The sequence below is a fragment of the Chionomys nivalis genome, chromosome 17, assembly GCF_950005125.1.
Source record: "Chionomys nivalis chromosome 17, mChiNiv1.1, whole genome shotgun sequence".
In the NCBI taxonomy this organism is placed as follows: Eukaryota; Metazoa; Chordata; class Mammalia; order Rodentia; family Cricetidae; genus Chionomys; species Chionomys nivalis.
Genome location: NC_080102.1, coordinates 50,000,773 through 50,025,614, shown reverse-complemented (window position 1 = coordinate 50,025,614; position 24,842 = coordinate 50,000,773). Strand labels below are relative to the sequence as shown.

The 24,842-nt window shown below is 41.0% G+C and overlaps 1 protein-coding gene across 10 annotated transcripts in view; it reads right to left on the bottom strand.

Moving 5' to 3' along the window:
• Nucleotides 1–24,813, bottom strand: part of Pphln1 (periphilin 1) — an 87,252-nt gene extending 62,439 nt beyond the window's left edge. For 2 of the 10 annotated variants that reach the window (XM_057792843.1, XM_057792845.1), the window contains exons 1-2: nt 24,759–24,813; nt 11,620–11,711 (exon numbers count right to left, since the gene is read on the bottom strand). In XM_057792843.1, the coding sequence (XP_057648826.1) occupies nt 11,620–11,691 (72 nt within the window). In that variant the 5' untranslated portion in view covers nt 11,692–11,711; nt 24,759–24,813. The other 8 variants (XM_057792841.1, XM_057792844.1, XM_057792849.1 and 5 more) reach the window with 7 other exon arrangements.
• Between the last annotated feature and the right edge of the window lie 29 nt (nt 24,814–24,842).

Sequence of the window (24,842 nt, the reverse complement as noted above, 5' to 3'; positions counted from 1 at the left end):
TTAAACAGGGCAGGGCCTGCACCTGTAAACCAGCAAGCACTGAATCAGAAAGATAAAAAGGAAGCATGCTGCTATGTTTCCAGAAGCTCAGGGGAGAGAGCTTTTAGCTTTTTAAGTTTGGACACGAAGATGATCTAAAATTAGAACTAGCTTCCAAGATAATATACCCTTGAAATCTTTGGTAACTTGGTGGGGTTGGAGAGACAGACAGCCCATTGGCGAAGGGCAAAGACTGCTCTTTCAAAGGACCTGGTTCAGGTCTATCACAAGGTAGCTCACAGCAATCTAAAACTCCAGTTCCAGGAGATTGTAGCCCTCCTCTGGCCTCCTTAGGTACTGCATGCAAATGCTGCCCAGACTTATACATGCAGGCAAAATACCCATACATATAAAAAATAAAATAAAATAATAACTTTAAAAAGTCACTGGAGTTTTGTGGGATTTGAGTAATTAGAAAACAAAGTCTGTCTTATGTTAGTATCATTAATATGAAATGTTAATAGCTAATATGGTAATACGAAATAAAATCATTAGGGTAAGAAGTAAAGAACTACAATACACATGCCAGAATCTGATCTAAGTTATCTAAAAACAGCCCCTACAGATTTCTGGTTTTCTGAGACATGATCTCCCTGTGTGGTCCAGGATGGCCTCCACTTCACGCTATTTCTCATGGTTTTGTTGTTTGAGGCAGGGTTTCTGCTAGAGCCAAGAGTAGCCTGGGACAGCAATCCTCCTGAGTGATCACATTACAGGTGACTTAACATACACACAAAGAAACCAATTATTTTTTTAAAATCTTATTTTTTAAAAACTCTATGAAAGATGCTTTCATTCCAGAAAGAAAAACAACTAGATGGCTGAATAATTTAATATATAACTATATTATCCTTTTCCCACAACTATAAGTATTATAGTTAACGGGACATAAATTAAATTGGCTTGGGACATTTATTTGAAAGCATTTCTTGAGACTAGTGTGGCATTCAGTTGTAGAGCAGGGATTAGCATTCGTAAAACATGGGTTAATCCCCTGTAACAAAACAAAACGTGGGTTAATCCCCTGTAACAAACCAATTTTCTAATGTATCATTAAATATATGTGAACTCATTTTAGCACAAAAACACTGCTGCTTTCATGTATTTGTTATTTTATTTATTTTATGTATGGTGAAAGAAGTCCACATGCTTGCCACAATTTGCATGCAGAGGTCAGAGCCAGCGCCTGACTTCCACCATGTGGTTCCTGGAGATGGATCTCAGTGGAACAGCAGTGGTAACAAGTACTGTTACCCACTGAGCCATCTTGCCATCCTTAATTTTGTTTAAATATTGTGAAAAAGTTTAAACATTTTGTTTAAAATTAAAATATTATAAGGCCGTTCCTTAAACACCTTTATTCTTTAGAGGCATATGGAAATGTTTATATTTGAAACATGAATAGTGATTTACTTCAAAATGCTTTCAGGAAGGGAGTGATCAAGAATTCCTACTGCTCTTCTAGAAAGCTTGTGTTCAATTCCTAGTACTACATAATAGTTCACAGAAGTCAGTTAACTACTGCACCAGGGCTCCAGTGCCCTCTCTCGACCTCCTTAAGCACAAGGCATGCACACATGTGGTCACAGAAATACATAAAGACAAAAAACACTAATACACGTAAGATAAATATTTTAAAATGAGATAAAATAACCTGGAGAGGAGAACAGAGACAAGAATAAAACACAAGAAACCAAAAGTAGATAATTGCTGCTTTCATTACAATTGCTTTAAGAGCTGCTTATCTTGTTTACTTTTAAATACTTAGTTTTTTCTTTAGAAAGAATCCAACAAAAGCCAAGCCTGGTTATACATGACTGTAAAGCCAGCACTGAAGAGGCTGAGAGAGAAGGAAAGTTCAAGCAGATTTGGGCTACATAAGATCCTGTCTTGAAAATAAACAGATTCATAAATAAAGCTCAACAAGGATCAAGCATTACAGCACAAGACCACACTGCACTTTCAAGTGCAGCCTGAGTTCCAGCAAAGCCCTTGTCTCAAAAATAAATAAAAAAGAAAAACAACCACACTAACTGCAGGCAAAGTACCATGGTACAGAAACAGCAGCAGTATTTCCTACCACAGTGAACTTATGATCTGAATGTAACCATAGAAATGCTGTTGGAAAAGCAGGTGGCACACATTAAACACCCCATACATAGTATGTGTTCTAGTTTGCCAGCTCAAATTACTTTACTTTTTGATAAGCACAGGAATTACCACACCTAGGAAGTGAAAAACTATAAACCACTAGCTGTGCAGACAAGGCTGGCCTTGAATTCAGAGATTCTTCTGCCTCCGCCTCCGGGGTGCTGGGATTAAACAGTGCACACCACCATCCCAGCAACCGTATCTAACTAAGCAGCACAATATTGCCCAGACTAACAGATTTGCTTTGGTGAGTTTTGACAAGTTCACTCTACCACCCACTAATTTATGCTGTGTATTTGACACGAACTGATTGATTGCTCAGTGAGATACTGGTGTCTTGGGGTCAACCCAGTGGTTTAGGGGAGGATTAGAAATTAAGCTAAAATATTCTAAGTTGGCCCAACCCTCCAGACACATATCATTATAAAATTTGGCCAAAAACTTACATTATCTTTTCTGGCAACAGTGAAAAAAGGATATTAAACTTCAAAATTCTGTCAGTCAAGAAATTAAAGCCAGGCGGTGGTGGCGCACGCCTTTAATCCCAGCACTCGGGAGGCAGAGACAGGCGGATCTCTGTGAGTTCGAGACCAGCCTGGTCTACAAGAGCTAGTTCCAGGACAGACTCCAAAACCACAGAGAAACCCTGCCTCAAAAAACCAAAAAAAAAAAAAAAAAAAAAAAAAGAAATTAAAACATGCTACCCATTCCCACCCATAAGACCCTTTGTGCCAACCACACCACCCCACTCCATTTTCAGACTTTCCATGTCTTCCTCCAGGGTCAGGGTCCTGACTTGTTCATCCACACTTTCTGTGTACTCTACCAGATTTAGCTAGGTTTCTGTGGCCTAGACTGGCCTTCACTGCAGAAAAGCTCTAGGCTTGGGCCAGTATCCCCCTACTTATCCACTAAACCACAGGATACTCCTGCACCACATCCAACCTTTCCACACAGACTTATAAATCCCCATCCTCCCACCTGGCAACAGGAAACATATCCTATACACCAGTCCAGTCCCCTCTTTCACCACAACATTCTCTTCTCCCTAGCCCTGCTCCATCAGTAACAAACTATACATATAGCAAGTAGACAGAGAACACACAGATTTCATCGGAGTAATACCAACAACATGAAAGATTAAGGCACGGTCTACCCTCTGAAACCTGCTAGTCCTGTAGAAATGCTTGCCTAGATAAGCCAGGACACTAAAGTTAGAAGATTTCAAGGGATGTAAAGAACACACAAACAACTCAGTGAGATCAAGAAGAAAGAGCTCAAGGAGCATAAATGCCTGAGTGATGCACCAGGTTGACAAGACATGACAAAGACAATTCAGGACTAGAAAATGAAACTTAATAAAGCAATAGAAATACTGAAGAAGACTCAAGCTAAAAAGAAGGAACTGAAAACAACATTTCATGACTAGAAAACTCAAAGAAAAGAAGCCTACAGTCTGAATCAAGTAGAAGACAGATCATCAGGTAACCCATCAAATAAGCAAGGTACATGAAAAGAAATTAAACATAGGAAAGGAACATACAGAAATGCAGGACACCGTTTAGAAAAAACAACCCTTGAATACAGGCATAGACGAGGTAGAAAAATCCCACATGAATGGCATAGAGCAGATCTCCAACAAGATCATAGAACATTTCCCCAAACTAAGGACAGACATACTCAGATACAAGCGGCACACAGAAAAACAGATAAGACCAGGAAAAAAAAAAAAACCTACAGAATTTCATATTATAACACTAACATTTATAACAAAGTGTTTTGAAAGCTGCAAGAGAAAAAACACAAGTCACATATAAAAGGAAACCTATGAAAATAACAGCTGATTTCTCAATATAATCTTTGAAAGCCAGAAGAGCTTAGAGTCCAAGAACTAAAAGTTCAAGAACTAAAAGGTAAGAAAAGAGAGAAATGTTGTAATTAAAATTAAAATCTCAAAAATAAACAACAAAAAAAGAAGTTAAAATACATCTTCAAGTAGCTCTACACAGGGAAGTAATACTCAATTAAACTTTACACATCAACACTCTAGAGTTCAGTCTTTCAAGTATATAGTTTTCCCACTGGAAAAAAAACCCTGTAAGATGAGCATCGTGGCCCAAGTCTTTAGGCCTCATACTCAGCAGTCAATGATAGACCAGGTGTGCAGTGAACTCCAGGCCAGCCATGAGTACATGACTAAAAATAAAAACAAAACATACTTATACATGCACTTGCAGCAAAACATGTTAAGAATGGAAGCGAAATGGCAGGCATAGTAATTTTCAAACAAAAAATACCAAGAGTCACATGGGTACACATCAGGCTTATGATAGTTCGGTGATTTATCTCACGTGTGTAAGGTCCTGAATCCAAATACTACAAAATACAAGTAAAACTAACAAAATAAATGAGATGTGTAAAAAAAAAAAAAAAAAAAAAAGGAATTAGCACATATGAAGATTTTTAATAAAATGCCCCAGGAACTACAAACAAGAAGAAAAGGACTATCTAATCAACATTAACATTCTGTAAGCGATGCCATACAGAATGGTACATAAATGAATTACCATATGGAACACTCTTGACTTTCAAACTGAACAAAAAATTACAGGATTGTAGTTTAAACATATTTATATTTGAGATTATTTGGAACCAGTAAATCCCACTCAATCCCTATAAAGCCTCAGATATAGCAATACCAAGTTTTAATTCATCAAAAAATTTGTTTTGATTGGCTAAACTGGCTGAGAAGTAGTGGCAAAAATATTAAGATTACAGGCCTGTAATCTCAGCACTCAGGAGACTGATGGTTAGAAGACCGGCGAACAAACACACAGTTAAAAAACTGAAAACAAAGCTCTGCCCTCATTACAATTTGTATCAAAACCTAGCATATTTACAGTGTGCATACCACAAAACTACCACCACTAGGTGAACCTTCACGAGGTCAACACTGAATTACCACCCAGATACAGTCACTGCGGACAAGCCTTTCCTTGGGTTCTCTCCAGTGTTTCCTCTCACTAGTGACCACTGTTCTGGCTACTTTAGCTTGTTTGAAATGTTTATATAAAGGAACTTCAGAAGATAACACTCTTGAGCTCAGTGTCTGGTCTTCGGTGCTCTATTCACCCATGTTGCTATATCTGGCAGTAGGCCACTTAGCCCTTTGCTGTAGTATTATTTTAAAAAGTTGTTCTCAATCTTCTTAATGCTGTAACCCTCTAACACAGTTCCTGGTTTTGTGGTGAAGCCAATTATAAAATGATTTTGTCGCTTCTTTGTAACTATAATTTTGCTACTGCTATGAAGCATAATTGTGATATTTTGTTTGTGTTTTAACAAATAAAGCTTACCTGAAGATCAGAGTCTGGAGCCAGTCACTAGTCAGTTATATAGAGACCAGGCAATGGTGGCACACACTTTTAATCCCAGCACTCAAAGACAGAGGCAGAGGGATCTCTGTTGAGTTCAAGGCCACTCTGGGCTATACTAAGTTGATCCAGTCTCAAGAGAAACACAGGCAGGTGATGCTGGTTCACACCTTTAATCCCAGCACTAAGGAGATGGAGGCAGGAAGGGATATGGCTGGGCAGAGAGGAGAGTGGCACTCAGTGGCAGGCAGTCTAAGCATAGAGTCTGAGGACAGGATCACCACCCTTTTGGTCTGAGGATCTGGTAGAAATAAAAGGCGGCTCTAATGGCTGGCTGCACTGCTTCTCTGATCTCTCAGCTTTCACCCCCTAATATCTGACTCTGGGTTTTATTATTAATACTTATTAGAATTCATGCTAAATATAATGCAAATATATGACAAGTAGGATATCTGATCATAACCCTTAGGTTGAGAACCACCGGTTTAAGTAGTCCATCCATCCTCCTGTTAGACAAGCTCTTAGCAATGATGCTTATAAACACACGAATATGATTTTTTAACATTAAGCGATCTCTGCTTCATAAGCAAAGATTTTTTTTACTTCATTTACTTCTATGTATATGTGTATGACACTTGAGTGCTGAGGCAGAGGCCATCAGATAACCTGGAACTAGAGTTACAGGTGGTTGTGAGGGGCCTGATGTGAGTCCTCTGGGAGAACAAGAAGTGCTCTTACCACAGAACCATCTCCCTAGCGCCTTAAAACTTTAAATAGGGTAATTTTTTGTTAAATCCAAAGTTAGAAACCAAAGCTACATTTACATTCTACTTTTACTGTTAACCACTTTTCTGCAAATTCAGTGAACTCATTTAAATCAGACGTGAATATAAAACTTCCACTAGGAACTATTCAACTCTGGGGTGAGGCTGAGGAAGAAGGAAAAAAGCTGGAGGCCAACATGGGATGATGAGGAAGAAAAGAAACTATTGTTTTCCTGAACAGAACAGCACAACAACAAAGTTAACAGAAATCTATTAACTTTGTGGCAACAAAAATCACTGGTATTTCCAATCAGGTGTGGTAGTCTGAATGCAGTGGCCTCAGCTGCAGGCATCTGAATACTCACTCACTCCCCAGTTGGGGTGCTGTTTGGAGAGATTGCAAAGGTGTGGCCTTGTTGGAGGTGTCACTGGAGGCAGGCTTTGGAGTTTAAAGGCTGCCATTTTAGGTTCATTCTCTTCTTTCTGTTCTGTCCTCGCAATTGAAGACTGAGCTCTTGACTTACTAGTCCAGTCACCATGCCTGCAACCTTCCTGCAATTACTCCTACATACTTACTTCTGGAACCATAAACCTAAACAAACTCTTCCTTCTACAGTTGCCTTAGCCCCTATGTTTTATTACAGCAACAGAAAAGTAACTTATAGGGCTGGAGAGATGGCTCAGCGGTTAAGAGCATTGCCTGCTCTTCCAAGGTCCTGAGTTCAATTCCCAGCAACCACATGGTGGCTCACAACCATCTGTAATGAGGTCTGGTACCCTCTACTGGCCTTCAGGCGTACACACAGACAGAATATTGTATACATAATAAATAAATAAATAAATATTAAAAAAAGATCTGTCCTTTAAAAAAAAAAGTAACTTATAAATCAGGTTACAGCTGTCGGTCCACATTTATACTCATCATTGTTTAAATCAAACATGGCTTTTAAAAAAAGATTTATTTATTTATTATGTATACAGTGTTCTGTCTGCATGTATGCCTACATGCCAGAAGAGGGCACCAGATCTCACTGTAGATGACTGTGAGCCACCATGTGGTTGTTGGGACTTGAACTCTGGTCCTCTGGAAGAGCAGCTAGTGCTCTTAACCACTAAGCCAGCCCAGCCCTGAAAAGGAGGCCCTTGATATTAGCCATATTCTGCTATAGCTTAGGCCTTAAATGTCTCCCATTAAATGTCTGGGGTAAAGCATAAATGGCCTGGTGCCTGATAGGAAGTCTTTATGTCACTGAGAAAATGTCCTCAAAGAGGATTGCACCCTATACCTTGCCAAAAGTCCAACTCATCATGGAGTACAACCTCCAAAACCTAAGTCAAAATAAATTTCTTTCTTTAGCCAGGCAGTGGTGGGGCGCACCTTTAATCCCAGCACTTGGGAGGCAGAAACAGGCAGATCTCTGTGAGTTTGAAGCCAGCCTCGTCTACAGAGCACGTACAAGGACAGTCAGTGCTACATAGAGAAACCCTGTCTCAAAAATGGAAAAAATAAAAATTCTTTAAATTGATTATCTCTAGTAAGAGTTAGAGTAATGCAAAGCTAACACATCTTAAAGAAGCAAATATTACCAAATCATAAATTGAGTTCTTGAGCTGGGTGTAGTGGCTCATGCCTGTAAGCTCAGCACCTCAGAAGCTAAAGCAGGAGGACTGCCATGAGACTAAGGTCAGCCCAGTCTATACAGTGAGTTCTAAAGCAGACTGAACCATAGAGTACCCCGTCTCAAACAAAATAAAAGAAAAGCCAGGAGGTGCACAGGCCTGCAATCCTAGAACTTCAGAGAAGAGGCACAACAAACAGTTCAAATTCATCCTCAAGTACATAGTAAGTTGGAGGTCAGCCTAGGCAACACCTGAGCCGGTTTCAGAAGAAAAGGGGGGTAGGAGGCAGGCTGGAGATTTGGCCCCAGTGGTTAACTGTTCTTTAATTCCCAGAAGCCATGTCTGGAGGTTTACAACTGCCTGTAACATCAGCTCCAAAGTGACAACACCCTCTTATGGCCACCCACACACACGACACTAGTGCTCACACACAAAAAGAATAATAAAATATATCTTTTGATGTTTCTTATACTTTATTACTTGTATTCTGACCTCAATGACTTCAGTCACGCATAATTCTGATTAGAACATGTCTATAATCTCAGTACTTGAGAGCAGGCAGGAGGGTCAGGAACTCAAGCCTACACAGTAAGTTAAAGGCCAGCCTGAGTTACAGAAGACTGAGGCTCAAAAACAGAGGTGAGGATGCCCCGAGAAGTGATCTATAAACTTTACCAGATTAGTAAAAGGGCAAAATGATTAAAAGCTTAAGACTAAATTTAACTAAAATGTAAGCATGCCATAAGAAGGTGAAGGAGCAATTTCCAAGAGCCCTCTAAAGAACAAAATACACTGAAGACAAGACAAAGCTTCTAGTCATTCCCACAAGAAGAGTAAGTTCACCAGAAGAAAAAAATCTGAATTCTAGAGAAGAAATACAGGAACAAAGGTTTTACAAATCAGTAAGTGGGCCTGGGGAATAAAAAAGACCCGGCTTCTCTAATAACATAGTGAAGGAAGAGGAACGAGCAGGTCTGGCCCGGTTCTGTGCTCCTAAAGGAAAAGCACTTCAGACTCTATCAGATCTTGGAGTTACAGACAGTTGCTAGCAGCCATGTGGGTGCTAGGAATTGAACCCTGATCCTCTGGAAGAGCAGCCAGTGCTTTTAACTGCTGAGCCATCTCTCCAGCCCCCTAGACTCTATCATAAGTACCTATGCAGCTGGACAAGGAGGAAGAGATCTGTCCAAAACATCTACACATCTACGCTGATCCTCAGCACATCAGCGCTATAAAATTTATTTCTCTTCCTACTTACTGATGTTGAAATTCCACTGTGGGGGGAGAAAAGCCAGGGGAGACTACTATACATCTATACACACACATATGGCATTAGATCAAAACGGTTGTTACATTTGACTATAAAATGTTCATTTAATTAGGACGTCCATCACTTTTCTTTTTCCTCTTTTGAGGTGTCTAGGATCAGTTCAGAGAATCAAGCATGTTAGGTAAGCACTAACTGAATTACATCCTCAGCCCTTCAATTCTAATTCTTAGAGTAGCATTCTGTGAGCCATCAATACACTGAACTTCACCCAGAATGCTGCCATCCTGGGAACTCCATGCTCTAAAACACCAACTGCCTATCCTTCTACTAATCTACTAAGGGGTGGCGTTAGGCCTCAAGTAGTTTTTCCTTTGTCCTAAACTCCACTTCTTTTAAATAACTCCCCTCTCAGTTCTCGCTTCTTGATGCGGTCATGATTCCTAGTCCAGTTCTTCAGTGTCAATCACTCATCTTGCAATCTTAAATCAATACAATTTGCTTTGCCCATCCACAAATTAAACTACTCAGTGAAAAAGCACACAGTCTGCATGTCAATGCCCAGATGGTAAAATTTCTATTCAAGGGATACAGTGGGAAAGAGAACTTGGCATTTTTGAAAGGTAACTCACAGCTATGACTGTATCATTTTTAATCCTTCTAGATAATCATAAAATAATTCTATCAGACTAAGAAAACTCATTAGAAATAGTCTCCACAACAACCTGAAAAGCAATGACATAATTACTGAGTCTGCCCATCCTAATATAACGGGCTTCCTCGGTGTTTTGTTTTTTTTTCTATCTTAAATCATTTTATATCAACCCGAGCTGTGATTCAGGCCAATGAAGGACAACCTTGCAGATGACACTGTTCATCAAGGTGAAGGATAGGACCAAGTAATAAACTGTCAACTAGGCCCGGCTGCAGTCCTATAAGCTAACTGAATGAAAGGCAGGAGGATCACAAAGGCAAGGCCTGCATAGGACACAGAGTGAATTCAAGCCCAACCTAAGTAATTTAGTAAGACCTTGTCTTAAAATAAAAAAGAAACAAAGGACTAGGGGTAGGGCTCAAAGGTTGAGTGCTCGCCTAGCATGAGAAAAGCTATAGATTCAATTCCCAGTATTACTACCACACACACAGAAATCCCGTATACTTTAAGTAAAAAATACTTGTCATGTGAACAAGAATTTATGCCTTCTGTGGCATATAAAATGTCTACATAAGAATACAACCCCAGCCAGGTGGTGGTGGCACAGGCCTTTAATCCCAGCACTTGGGAGGCAGAGGCAGGTGGATCTCTGTGAGTTTGAGGCTAGCCTGATCTACAGAGTGAGTTCCAGGACAGACTCCAAAGCTACACAGAGAAACCCTGTCTCAAAAAAAAAAAAAAAACACCAAGGAAAGAATACAACCCAAAGTCGCAATGTTCAAGATGAGTCAGCAGAAGATTCGAAGCTTCTTGACCTCCAAACCTTAGTTTTCCAAGCAGTTGAAAAATGTGGAGCCCCTGCTACATACTAGGACTGGATCCAGTTTGGGTAGAATAAACAACTTATCAAGAACATTAAGAGTCTAGTTCAAAATTTTCAACTCTCAGAACAGAGACAAGAAGACAGACAAGATGGGGATTCCATCCTTTGAACCCAGCACTCTTCTCGCCCTGCAGGCTGCCTGACCAAACAGACGTCACAGCTGAACTGCTGCTCTCTAGGGTGGCAGCATGCTTCTCCTAATAGCCCAGGAAGATTGATCTCCAGGTAGAATGTCATATTAGTTCATAACTTAATTTTAATTTTTGATTTTGTGATAGTGTCAGATTGTGTAGCCTGGCCTAGAACTTGCTATGAAGACTTGGCTTGCCTTGAATTCACAGAGATCCACCAGCTTCTGACTCCCAAGTGCTGAGATTAAAGGCATGTGACACACTATGCCAGGCTCAATTTATAAATATTTTAAGGAGATAAATAAATGGCAGTCATGAATAGAAACAGAGGTTCAACATTTCTTTGTATATGCACAGTATAGCATTTATAAAAATTTATAAAAATTTTCTTCCACAAACTAAATTCAATACAAAATCTTTGTTCTAGAAATTTAAGTATAAAATATAGATTTTGTCTTTTTACTTAAATAAATTACCATGCATTTTATGTGGTTTTTTCTGTGGTTTTTTTGTTTTGTTTTGTTTTTTTCAAGACAGGGTTTTTCTGTATAACAGTCCTAGCTGTCCTGGAATTCACTTTGTAGACCAGGCTGGCCTCAAATACTTTCTAGCTTTTAAAAGGTGAGTTTAATCTCTTTTCCAGCTAGGCTGGTAAACTTCTGCTATTTGAAGACGCTGGAGAAGACAGAATGACACAGCAGGCTCTGAACCGTCCTCCACAGAGCAGTGACTTACACTGGCATGGCTCCGAGGGGGTGCTCGTTCTCTTGAAAGTCGTTCGTAGTCATACCGTCCCTCAGACCACATCTCATCTCTTTTGGAAGCCACTAAAGAGAAAACAAAAACAATCCTGGGTTTTTTTTGTCAGCAAGTAAGACACAAGAAAGCAGCAAATGCCAAGGCACCTAGGAGAGTGAGCAAAGAGAGGAGAATGGAAGCAACAAGTCCTCCTACTAGAGATTTAAACAATCCATGCACATGTATATATCAAGTCCTGCATTCCTTCCATTTTAAACGTTATTTACAAGAAAAACTTCCACCAGCATGCTGGGTAAGAGCCATAAACCACATACAGTTTCTTCATTGTCAAAGTTTGAAAAACTAGAAAAGATACCATTTAATGAATAGTTTGGAAAGCAGGCCAGCATGGCTACTCCAATTAAGGCTGGCCTCAAATTTACTATGTAGCCAAAGCTGGCTTGGAAATACTGGGATTACAGGTATTATTTTATTTGTAAATGTGTATATCATGTGTGGGGCTAGAGGTGCAAGGCTTCTTGAGCCTTCTTATGTTGTTAGGCTTCCTGAGCCTCCTTATTCCCCCAGCCGCAGTTGCTAGGCCTCCTTATTCCCCAGGGAAAGGTGAGTGCTCTACCCACCCATTCCACAGCCCCACGATGCAGGACAGACGCGATAGGGAGTGGAGTCAGTGCAGGAACTGTTTATTACTGTGAGTGTCAGCTTATACAGGTTAAGTGACACCCCGTGATGTGGGGGTACCTCCAGCCAATGAGAGACAGACAAATCCTCCCTCTGGCTAGAGGGGTGTCTACCTAATTTCTGCTCTCTCATCCTCACTCAAATCGAGCCAGACTTTTCTCTGTCCTACAGGCCTCAAAATACAAACCCTGAATTTGAACCAGCCTTTTTTCTGTCCTATAGGCCTCGAGGTACAGGCCTTGAGATAATTTTGGCCCAATATCTTCCCGTTTTGTTTTATATTCCATCCCCTACCCTGGTCACCAAGCCAGAATATCCCACCGGGGAGAGAGTACGGGTCAGGACCAACCCTATCCGGAGTTTCTGCCTGGACACCCTCAAATTGAGAGTTCATCCATGGGGTAAGATGTATCGAGCCTCTCATAATGTATTCGAAGGGCCATGAGTACATTGTACCTGTTGTATCTGTTTTTGGAACACTTCTTTTAGCCTTTGGAGAATGCATGGACCAAAAAGACAGATCAATAAATAAATAGCCATCGGTCCAATTAGGGAAGAGATGAGTGTGGTAAGCCATAGGGACCAAATAAACCAGGTCTCATAGGGGGGTCCTTGACTTAAATGAATCACTATCTTTTCTTAACTCATCTAGGGTTCTTGTAACTATCCTGGAATGGTCCGCACAGAAGCAACCTTCTTCCCCAAGCGCCCTGCAAATTCCTCCCTGTTCCGTAAACAGCAAGTCCAAGCCTCTCCTGTTTTGTAAGGTTACCCTTGCTGAGGAATTCAAAGACTTTTGTAAATAACGTGATGTGGTCTCTGTCTTTTCTAATTACGTCCAGCCCAGTCTGCTCACATCCCCAAGAAGAATAATAGTAATCAGGAGCCGTCCCACACTTTCTGACAGTAGAGACAGCCCAGTTGCTTCCTGGGCATATATAAACGGGTGTCTGTAGGAGGGCATATCTCCTAGGGACATGAGAACACCCAGGCTCATTAGGGCAAGATGCCTGGGGTAGGGTGTACCCCCAAGAGCTTCCGCATTCAGGTCTCCCCTCCGACCCCGGGACATCAGGTCAGGCCACTACGTCCAGGGTGTCATCATCTGAGAGGTCTGGTTTAGGATTCAAGTTATCTTCTGTGGTTGGTGGGGACTTGCTGCCTGAACCTTGATCGCCGTAAGAGGAATTAACATGATTATAGCTGGAAAGGCTATCTGAAATAGATAAACAGGCAACACTCTTCTCAAGGGTCAATCTCCCTTGGGCAGTGGTGATTTTTCTTTTCTTGTGTTTGAATTTAATGGTTGTCCACCATAATCTCTTTCTTTATTTATTGGTCATCTTGATCTTCCCCATTGTCCTGAGGGGAGGGGAGAAATTTTAAGTTACAAGTGGGTAGCCACATAGGCGTTTTCACTCTGTTTGGGAAGACACATCCATATCCTCGGCCATGTTTCAACAAAGGATCTGGGCCCCTCCACTGGTTAGTGAGAGGATCCTTCCACCTAACCTTTAGACAGGGCCTTGTTGGTAGAGATCAATCGAGAACAATGTCTAGCGGCTCATTCTAAATCCTTAATTTTGGATGGAATTATTAATTTAGAGCGACCTTTCCATAATGTCGGAAGGTGCCCCTCATTTTTATGATCCTATCAGTTATTTGATCGGAGTGCCCCTCCCCAGGGTGTTTTGTACCCATTCTAATGGTTGTGACTGCTGAACAAGGGCAGCCAGCATGGTCTTTTTCCCTAATAATATTCAGCCTTTGACTGGAATATTAGGATTATATTTTGCCAAAGAAGCCTGATGGAGCTCATTGACAAATTCAGTGAGTGTCTGATGGCTCTCAGGGGGTAAGGAAATGATCATATTAGGTTGCCTCCCTTTTAGGAGATCATATAACACATCTAGTTTCCCAGTCTCTACAGGCAACCAGGGCCTTATCCAGTTCATTTCTCACAGTATCTAAAGTGAGAGGCTCAGGCAGGATTAATTTCTGTCCTATAGGCCTCAGGGGACAGGCTGAGATAATTTTGGCCCAACAAGAGGGCCACGCATGCATCCCACAGAATGTGTGGAAGTCAGAAGATAATCTGCAGGACTCAGTTCTGTCTATCGTGGGGGCACCAGAGCCTCAGGGCCCCAGCCTTTGCTTACTATGTCATCTCACCAGCCCTCTGGTTTATCTCTGGCCTTAAACTGCTGATCCTCCTCCCACAATACCCCAAATGAGGAATTAGAGTACACCACCTGAACCACCAGTAATCAATAAAAATGTGCTGAATATATCATATGAAAATCTGATCAAGAGCCAGTTGGTGGTGGCACATGACTTTCCCAGCACTCAAGAGGCAGAGGCAGGTGGATCTCTTGAGTTGAAGGCATCCTGGTCTAGAGGGTGAGTTCCAGAACAACTAGGGCTACACAGAGAAACCCTGTCTCAAATAACCAACCAACCAAACAATCAAACAAAAAAAAAAAAAAAAAAAAAAAAACAGTTCCAGGTCCAGTCTAGACTATATGAGGTCCTTAACAAAAATCAAGTACAATAATGTAAAATGAAAAAAAGGGAGGAGAAACTGTAATGAAAGCTGTTCAATCTGACACAAGAATACTCTGAAAGGAAAGATCCTCAACTGAGAAAATGCTTCCATAAGATCCAGCTATAAGGCATTTAGTGATAGTGATTGATGGGGAATGCCCCAGTCCATTGTGGTTGATGCCATCCCCATGACGCACGTGGTTCTTCTTAGGTTCTATAAGAAAGCAGGCTAGGCAAGCCATGATAAGCAAAACAGTAAGAAGCACTCCTCCATGGCCTCTGCATCAGCTGCTGCTTCCTGTTTCCTTCCCAATCTGAGTTCCTGTCCTGACTTCCTTCAGTGATGAAGTTTAAGCTAAATAAACCCTTTCCTCCCCAACTTTGTTTTTGGTCATGCTTTTCATCAGAGCACCCTAACTAAGACAGAGTGTGAGTATGGGGTGTGTTCACCTGAAACTCAAAGGCCAGCAGAGTGCTCTCCTACAAAGACTGGGCTCTGTTAGGGGCAGCACAGACATCCCAGGGGGTGACACACTACCAGATTGCAGAATGGAAACCATATTTTCAGGTTGTTCCTGATCCAGTTTGGAATTTTCTGCCCATCAGTTTGGAAGATAGATTACCTCACATATCAGAATCACTCTGAGAATCAAAGGACAGTGTGAACTATAAAAAGAGGAATCTCTAAGCAAGCTGGCTCATGGCCTTAGGGTGCTGTTTTAACTTCGGGTTGACACCACTATTTCATACATGCTAGCATTCTGCCACTCTACTACATCCCTTGGTCAAGCTGGACCTTGAATTAAATTACCACAAAAAGGAACAGGCAAAAAAAAATGATAAATGTACTATATAAAATATGCGAAAATTGTTTTCAATTCAAATACTACCCCAACATTTTCAAAGTCATTCAAGGAGCATTCTTAAGTACAGTAATCTTTTGATTTTGACTAGTGGCATGTGTTGCTTATGACATTATCCAGGTTTTGGAAATCAATCCATCCCACAACCAATCAACTACACTGACTCCTGACACTAAACAATCCCCTCCATTACTCAAAAGAACTTTAGGACGAAAGAGATGGTTCCGTGGTTAAAAGCTCTTTTCACTCAAGCATGAGGCGTTTAAATCCTACCACCCACATAAAAGTCCAATATGACTCACTCGCCCATGCAGCTCGGGTAACTGAGGGGACAGGTTCAGTAGGGGACCTATCTTACAGGAGCAAGCTGGAGTGTAACAGAAAACAACACACTTGGGGTTCAGAGCACTGACTGCTCTTCCAGAGATTCTGAGTTCAGTTCTCAGCAACCACATGGTGGCTCACAACCATCTGTAATGATATCTGGTGCCCACTTCTAGCCTTCAGGGATACATGCAGGCAGATGCCATATACATAATTAATAAATAAACCTTAAAAAAAAAAAAAAGAAAGAAAACACATTCCCCTGGCCTTTGCATACCCAGGTGCACACATTTGGATACAACACACATGAATTTTTTCTTAATTTTTAAAAGTACTCCAGAATATTTCTCTGTGTCACAATAAAGCCAAGAACAGAATTCGAATTCAATGTGGAAAGTGCAAACTTCCTTTCAAAGTGTGTCAACAAGGAGCTGCAGAGATAGACGGCTCGGCGGTCAAAAAGCACTGACTGGTTTCAAATCCCAGCACCCACATGGCGGCTCACAACTGTCTGTGACTCAAGTTCCAGGGGACCTGACACCCTCACCCATATATACATGCAGGCTAAACACCAATGCACATGAAACAAAATAAAGTATTAAAAAAAAGAAGCGTGCCAATAAGTTGATGCCAAAATATAAGAATCTCACTCTTATGCAATAATCAATAGTGTCTAGGTAATGCTGTCCGTGAGTCAAGTCCAGAAAGAAATAAGCCTCTCCTTAAAGCACTCCACTGAAGGATTCCTAGTCCTATGTTCTCAACGGAGAACTGGCACTGTGAGAGAAAGTTACAGGAATTTGAGAAAACAAACTCACAGTTAATGACCTTGTGCCCAACCAAACATAGTTTTAATCCAAGTCAAAATGTCAAAATGATACAATTCTTTTTCCATGTTATCCAAACTGCTTGTCCTGTACGTTAGGCAACAGAGTAACTGCATTATAATCCAGGCAGTTCCTTTCCCATCTTCAAGTTTTTTCTCTTACATTTTTTTTATTCTCCACTAGCTATTTTTTTTTGTTTTTTTGTTTTTGTTTTTTTTTTTTGTTTTTTGAAACAGGGTTTCTCTGTAGCTTTGGAACCTGTCCTGGAACTAGCTCTTGTAGACCAGGCTGGCCTCGAACTCACAGAGATCCGCCTGCCTCTGCCTCCCAAGTGCTGGGATTAAAGGCGTGCGCCACCACCGCCCGGCTCCACTAGCTATTTTAATAGACAGCCAGAGTTAATGAAAAGTCCCATTTAAATTCATATCTTGAATAAGCAGTAGGCATTTGTGTTGGCTCCAGACATCTCTGTAACTTCCTCGGCTCTTACCTAAATATTTTAATGCCACTCAACCAGATCCTGCAGCCTTGCTTTCTTCACAGTACTAATCACCTCAAGTGTGGGATGATTTACATGCAATGTATATAGCCATCTTAGTTAGGGTTACCATTGCATTGATGACTCCATAAGATCAGTTTGTAAGCAGGCCTGAAGAGCATTTCCTTAATTAATGATTCATGGTGGGGGTCACAACCCACTGTGTGTGGGACAGCCGCTAAGCTGGTAGTCATGGGTTCTATAAGAAAGCAGGCTGCCAAAACCACAGAGAAACCCTGTCTCGAAAAACCAAAAAAAAAAAAAAAAAAAAAAAAAAAAAAAAAGAAAGCAGGCTGAATAAGCCATGGGGAGCAAGCCAGTAAGCAGCACCCCTGCACAGCCTCTGCATCAGTTCCTGCCTCCAGATTCCTGCCTTGAGTTCCTGTTCTGATTTCCTTCAGTGATAACTACTGATATGGAAAAGTACACCAAATAAACCCTTCCCTCCCCAAACTGCTTTGGTCACAGTATTTCATCACAACAACTGTATCCCTAACTAAGACACGACCTCACTACTAGTATAAAAACAGGAGATAGAGCCACTATGTTGTTCGGTAACTTCCTCAACAATCCACACAAAGAATGTGATCAGTAACCAGAATGAATTTACTCACATTATAAAACCATTCCTCTCAATAAATGATTGTGCATCTCCTCTTCCATCCTAACTTCCTTCTAAAGAATGTTGCATACACCTCCAACTCAACACACCAACAGTTCTTCACTTTCTTGGAGACTGTCTCACCTCCTGTCTTCCCCATTCTGATCAATGAAACCCAAAGGCTCAAATCAGAAACCTGAGTAATAAAACTCAACCTGTCACACCTAAAAGTTTACTCCATCCAGTTATTTTTACAAGTTCAACAAGCACAAGTATCTAAACTTCCTATTCTGGTTACAAAGGATACACTGCAGCTTGACCTCTACCAAAGCATCTCTGAACTATCTAGTCTATGTTCAAGATACAGCCCAAACACCAGTCTTTCTTATATTCTCCCAAAGAGCTAAATTAGTCCTTCTCTGTGCACCTCAAAAGACCATACAGTACTATGAAACAGTCCCATATTCTATTCACTCTTCCTCTTCCTCCTCCCACTGCAAAGGCAATGACTATATGCCTATATTGTTTCTCTGCCTTAGCAGGGCAAAGGAACTTTTTATCAATAATAAGTAGTTCATATGACATCCCAGGAGTCATTCTAGAGAATCTTGATACTAGAGTAGTTGGCACCTTAAATTATTCAAGAACTTCTTGTTAAGTTTTTATGATTATAGTCACACTTTTGTGGTGTCAATACCATTTCAAAGGATGAGAAACTTAAATCCCACATCCTCAAAAGAATTTCAATCTTGTTGTACACTAGCGTTATCCAAGAGCTTTACAAAGCAAAACTATCCAGATCCTGTCTTTTCAAAGTCCCCAAAACCTAACTGCTTTCAAATTTTAAACTCATCTCAGGCTAAGATCAACAGATTAAAGGAAGTAAGCATATTCCTGCCATCTACACTGAAACACTAAGGAAGACGATAAGGGGCTGATCTGAAGCTAAAAATTGTGTAAAACTGCTTTTAGCAGAAAGTGTTTACAATTCTAAACAACTAAGCCAAAAACACTTTTAGAATATAATTAAAATGTTTGAAAAAGATTTCACTGATACCAGCTAAAATGGTCACAACAGCAAAATCCCAATTAGAATTCCATGTTGCTTGGCACTCAAGAGTATGTTAGGTGTGGATATGGTAAGGGACCCCTTTAATCTTTGCTCTGTGAGTTCTAGGCCAACCAAAGCTACAAAGTAAGAGCTAGCTTTAAAAAAAATATGCAAGGTAAGACAACTTTTAAGGAAGCTAAAATAAAATTTTAAAAAATTAATACTTAAACAGAATTTTGAATGATGACTCAAAAGAATAAATAGTGAATAATAGAATCCAAGGGAAGGCAAAGGCATTAGGAGTGATTCTGAATGTGTCTGAGAAAGAACTGACCAAAGGAGACCATAAAGCAATAATAAACAAACCTATCTGCTCCAGGACCTGACAAATTTTTATTTGCTCTCCTAAATTGCAAGAATTGTGCAATAAGCTCTCAAGACATTTAAACCCTTTACCCACACTATCCTAGTGATGGAGATACAACCCCTCACTTTTAGATTACTCTTAAAGCTCTCAAAAACTGAAATTCTAGTGTTGAGCCTGGAGTACCATCCCCAACCTTTCCCAACATTATCACAAGAGAAGTAGGCAAGCAGAGAAAACAGGTTCCAGGGCATCAAACAATAAAGTAAAATTTAGACAAAATATTGAATAGAGGCTTTGAACCTTGGGAATAAGTGGAGGAAGGATGTTATTTCAAAAGGTTAATTTATCAGCATACAAAGTGGATTAGAAGAGGAGGCAGGAGGCAAGAACAAAAAGATGATGTATTTTTTTCCCATGATAAATTATATAGTTTAGGAATGGAGGGGACAGAAGTTTGAGATAGTTTCACTAGCATCCTTCAAGCACTTCACTCTTACCAGCCTCACAAGGCCAGGTGTAGTAGTGCATATCTGTAATCCAAAGACTGCAAAAGCAGAGACACACATTTAAAGAGAGCTCTACCCATATAGCCAGTTTAAAGTAGCCAGAGTTAGCTGGGCGGTGGTGGCGCACGCCTTTAATCCCAGCACTTGGGAGGCAGAGGCAGGCGGATCTCTGTGAGTTCGAGACCAGCCTGGTCTACAAGGGCTAGTTCCAGGACAGGCTCCAAAGCCACAGAGAAACCCTGTCTTGAAAAACAATAAATAAATAAATAAATAAATAAATAAATAAATAAATAAGCCAGAGTTATATTTAAAAAAAAAAAAAAAAAACTTGTTTTAAGAAACATGTAATCCTCAAAACTTCTTAATTGAAAATAGTGATGGTTACTGGGTGGGAGTGAAGAAGACTAGCAAAAGAAAAGGATAGAGAGAGGTTAATAAATGGGGACAATTATAGCTAAGTAGGGCATGAAGTCCTGGTGTTTCATTGTTGTGGTATTTCATAAAGTTTGCCTGGGGATGGGGAGAGTAAAACAGTCTCATTGGCCAGCGTTACAGACCAGTCAGCAATGACACACACCTTTAATCCCTGTAGCCACACTAATTGCCATAGAAACCGGACAGTGCATAACTTTAAACCCAGTAGTTCACGCCCATAAGCCCAGTCCTAGAGAGGATTATAAAACGGGAGGAGACAGCTGTCAAATACAGTCTCATTCTGAGATTCTTAGAGGCAGGATTGCTATTTTTGGACTGAGGTTGAGTTAAGAGCCAGTGGCTGGCTGTTTTGCTTTACAGATTTTCAGGTTGAACGCCAATTTCATTCCATTGTATAGTAGAGAGGTCATGGATAACAATAATAGTTAATATACTTCAAAAAGTCTATAAGAACTTGGAAAAACTTTACCATAAAGAAATGGTATTTGAAGAAAAATGTTTATCATGACCCCAAATTAAGAAACACATTTATGTATTTAAGCATTAATGATACCCCACTAATATATATCTTTCCTATGATTTCCTTCATCAGTTAAAAACAGAGTAGGGCCTGGAGAGGTGGCTTAGCCATTCAGAGCACTAGTTGCTCTTGTAGAGGTTAGGGGTTTGGTTTCCAGCACCCACATGGTGGTTAATACAGTTTATAATCCCAGTGCCAGAGAATCCAATTTCTTCTCACTTCTGTGAGCACCAGGTATGCATGTGGTACACACAACAGGCAAAATACATAAACAAAATTTTAGAATACTGTAAATGAGAAGTTCCACTGAACCTCTGAAAGGCTCACTGATTAGAACTTTAGTGACAGTGGAGGTTGAACTGTTGCATGCTCAGAGACAAATTACATGATGTTTATGGTATTATGCCTTAACAGCATGTTCTTATTATTTAAGGTGTCCCACAGTACAGTTAGCCAGGATTAAAATTATTGTTATTTTTGTTTGCTTTGTTTTAATTTTTTATTTTGCTTTATTTTATGTGCAATAGTGTAAAGGTGTCAGATTCCCCTGGAACTGGAGTTACAGACAGTTGTGAGCTGTCATGTAGGTACTGGGAATCATCCCCGTGTCTTCTGGAAGAGGAATCAGTGCTCTTAAGCTCTGAACCATCTCTCCAACCCGCTTTTTGTTGTTGTTGTTTCTTTTTCTGTATTCTTTCAAAGCAGGTCTCTCTGGGTAGTCCTAGCTGTCCTGGAACAGACCTACCTGCTTCTGTCGCCCGAGTGCTGGGATTAAAGGCAGCTGGGGCAAATACTGTTATTTTTAAAATATTGCTTTACTTCGTATTTTATTCCTAAAAATATTAGAGAGATATCTCAGCAGGCAAAGGCACTTGCTACCAAACTAGTGACCGGAGTTCAATTCCCCCAAGACTCGTACAATAGAGCAAACCAACTTTTCTAAACTGTCTTTTGACTTCCTCATAGACACAAATAAAATGTAATTAAAAGGCGAAAAGTTAAAATAAAAAGAACAGTATCAGAATGACTCCAATTTCCCTTCCTGACTAGTAAGATTAAAAACGTAAGATTCTATTATGCCTCTACAGCCTGTCGACTTCTGATTTCTAACAGGTCTGACCTCTAGCTTTGATCAATGTTATTAGTAATATTTGGCACATTGGTCATTGTTTTTTTTTAAAACAAGGTTTCTCTGTGTAGCCCTGGCTGTCCTGGAACTCATTCAGTAGACTAGTCTGGCCTCAAATTCAGAAAGATCTGCCTATCTCTGAGTGCTGGGATTAAAGATATACGCAACCACTATCCCATCAGTTTTGTTAAAATTTAAAATATTACACTGCCCTTGTCTACAGAAATATCACCCTGAATGCATCTACATTGTTATCTGTTTTATTCTATAATGTAACTTTACGTCCCTGAACTAAAATCTGTTATAATACCAAGATAATAAAACAGACCGAGTCAGTATCTACAATTAAGAGCCAAAGATTGCCAGGTGGTGGTGGCGCACAGCTTTAATCCCAGCACTTGGGAGGCAAGGCAGGTGGATCTCCGCACGTTTGAGGCCAGCCGGGTCTATACAGAGCAAGTGACAGGACAGGCTTCAAAGCTACAGAGAAATCATCTCGAAAAACCAAAATAAATAAATAAATCTGTTATTCTCTAAAAATACATCATTAGTCCTCTCCAACACCTAAAAAAGATCCCAAATTAGTAATCAATAGGCAACATGTGACTTTTATCAGAAAAACACTTAAAAGCTGAGATACAAACCACGTGTGGTGGTGCATGCCTTTAATCCCAGACCGCAGGAGGCAGAGGCAGTTGGATCTACAGAGTTCCAGGACAGCCAGGGCTACACAAAGAAATCCAGAAACCCTGGGGGTGGGGGTTGGCTGAGGTATAGGGTTTGTAGTTGTTGAGGGTTTGTTGTTCTTGTGGTTAATAGCATTTGAACACCTTCAAACAATCGGGAGGCAGAAGCAGGCAGATCTCTGATGAATTTGAGACCAGACATCCCCCAAATATACAAAAGAAAGGAATCTGAACTGTTTCTTGAACAAACTGGTTGACCAAGATCACACCTCACAAATCATCCTTTTGTTATAGCTAAGTAGCAGGCAGCCAATTCCTGCTATTTACATATTCATTAACCCCTAAAACTATAGAAAGTTGCATTCCAAAGATAAGCAAAACACAGCCTCCCTCACAGCTTACTATCAGTATAAAGACAAAAGATACAAACAATTAAGAAACAAACGACACGTGGTAGGAGGGAAATAAACACTTAAAGAACTCTACCTAACTCTAGTAAGTTAGGACTCAGAAATAGAGCACTGCTAAGTCTGAGAAAGGGCAGTAATCAGAACTCGGGAGGACCGAGGCAGAAGAGGCTCACCAGTTCCAGGCCAGTTTGGGCCACACTGAGAGTCCCCGCTTAGAAGGAAAAAAAGATAAGAATGGGAATTATATTATTGGAACGAGGGAGAAGTAGGCTGAAAAGTCAGAGGACCCAAAAGGAAGCAAGACATTGAAGAGAGGGGGATAAAAAAAGATTTTAAGAAAACGCAAGCCGGGCGGTGGTGGCGCACACCTTTAATCCCAGCACTCGGGAGGCAGAGGCAGGCGGATCTCTGTGAGTTCGAGACCAGCCTGGTCTACAAGAGCTAGTTCCAGGACAGGCTCCAAAACCACAGAGAAACCCAAAAAAAAAAAAAAAAAAAAAAGAAAAGAAAAAAGAAAACGCAATCAATCAGGTATAGACGGAGTAACAGCCAATCTTAGAACACAGGTGTTTGAAAACGAGCTCAATTTAAAGGCGAAAACTACACCTAAGGTTGAAAATGAAAGACAATTTCAAAACAAGGCTTAAATATGTGAGTTTGGTAAACGGACAAAATCGATTGCACAGAGCACAGTGTCCTCGGGGGTGAACTGAAGAAGTGGCGATACCCCAAATCAAGGGAGAGGAAGCACAAAACAGCACGGAGGTGAAATAACGCATAGAAAAGGGGCTTACATCGTGGGCGATAACCAAGCACAACCGGGATGGGAAGCATGGTAGTTTTGGCTGGCCACAAGTTTGCCAGTGGTCCCTTGGTGGACGCCAAGGCATTAGTGCCTCTCAAAACTCTGCTGCGCCCTGGATGGATTGCACTTCGTCCCTCCGCTTCAGTCAGGATTGATTGTGCAGGCTTCAGGACAGGCTCGGGACTCCGGGCTGCTGACACGCAGGTTCCCAGGGGGTAGTTACAGGCCTGGTCTGGGTGTGCTGCTGGGTAGAAGTTAAGTATAAACTACCATGCATTATTTCCTGATTTCTCTGTAAAAATGAACGGCCTAAGACGACCTCTTAAGGAATAATCGGCGTGTGCCCGTTCCGTATTTACGGGAGGAGAGGAGAGAGAGCGGAAAGGAACCAAGAAGCTCGACATCTGTCCATGCCAGTACTCAAGAATGGGTCACTCTGTGAATCCAACTCTCCCCACGCTGGCTTTGTTTCCCCCGGCCACACTGAGATTCTCAACAGCAAATGGGCTATTTTTGCACTTTTTTCAGTCTCTCAAAGTGCCTAGTAAGGAGCCGGGTATGTCCAAAAATAAATACCACAGACTTCCTGACTGACCTCAGGCCACTCAAGTTACCTAGCTTCGTAACGTTTTTGCACATTAAACTGCCAACAAGAAGCCGAACCTGTGTCTCACACTCAAGATTTTGCTTTCCGCCCAAATCCACTGGGCCTCTCCAGGTTCCACCACGAGCGCAGAATGCACACCTCCGACGCGGCAGGAAACGCCCGCCTGGCAACCCTCCCGCCGCAAGCGCCCCTCGCGCCTCTGGGGAGAGCGACTCGCTCACCTATGTTCCGCTTCTGACGCAGAAACCCGCGAAGGCAGACGTCCGCTCTCCTCGAAGGAACTTCCGGCGCAAGCAGTGACGTCA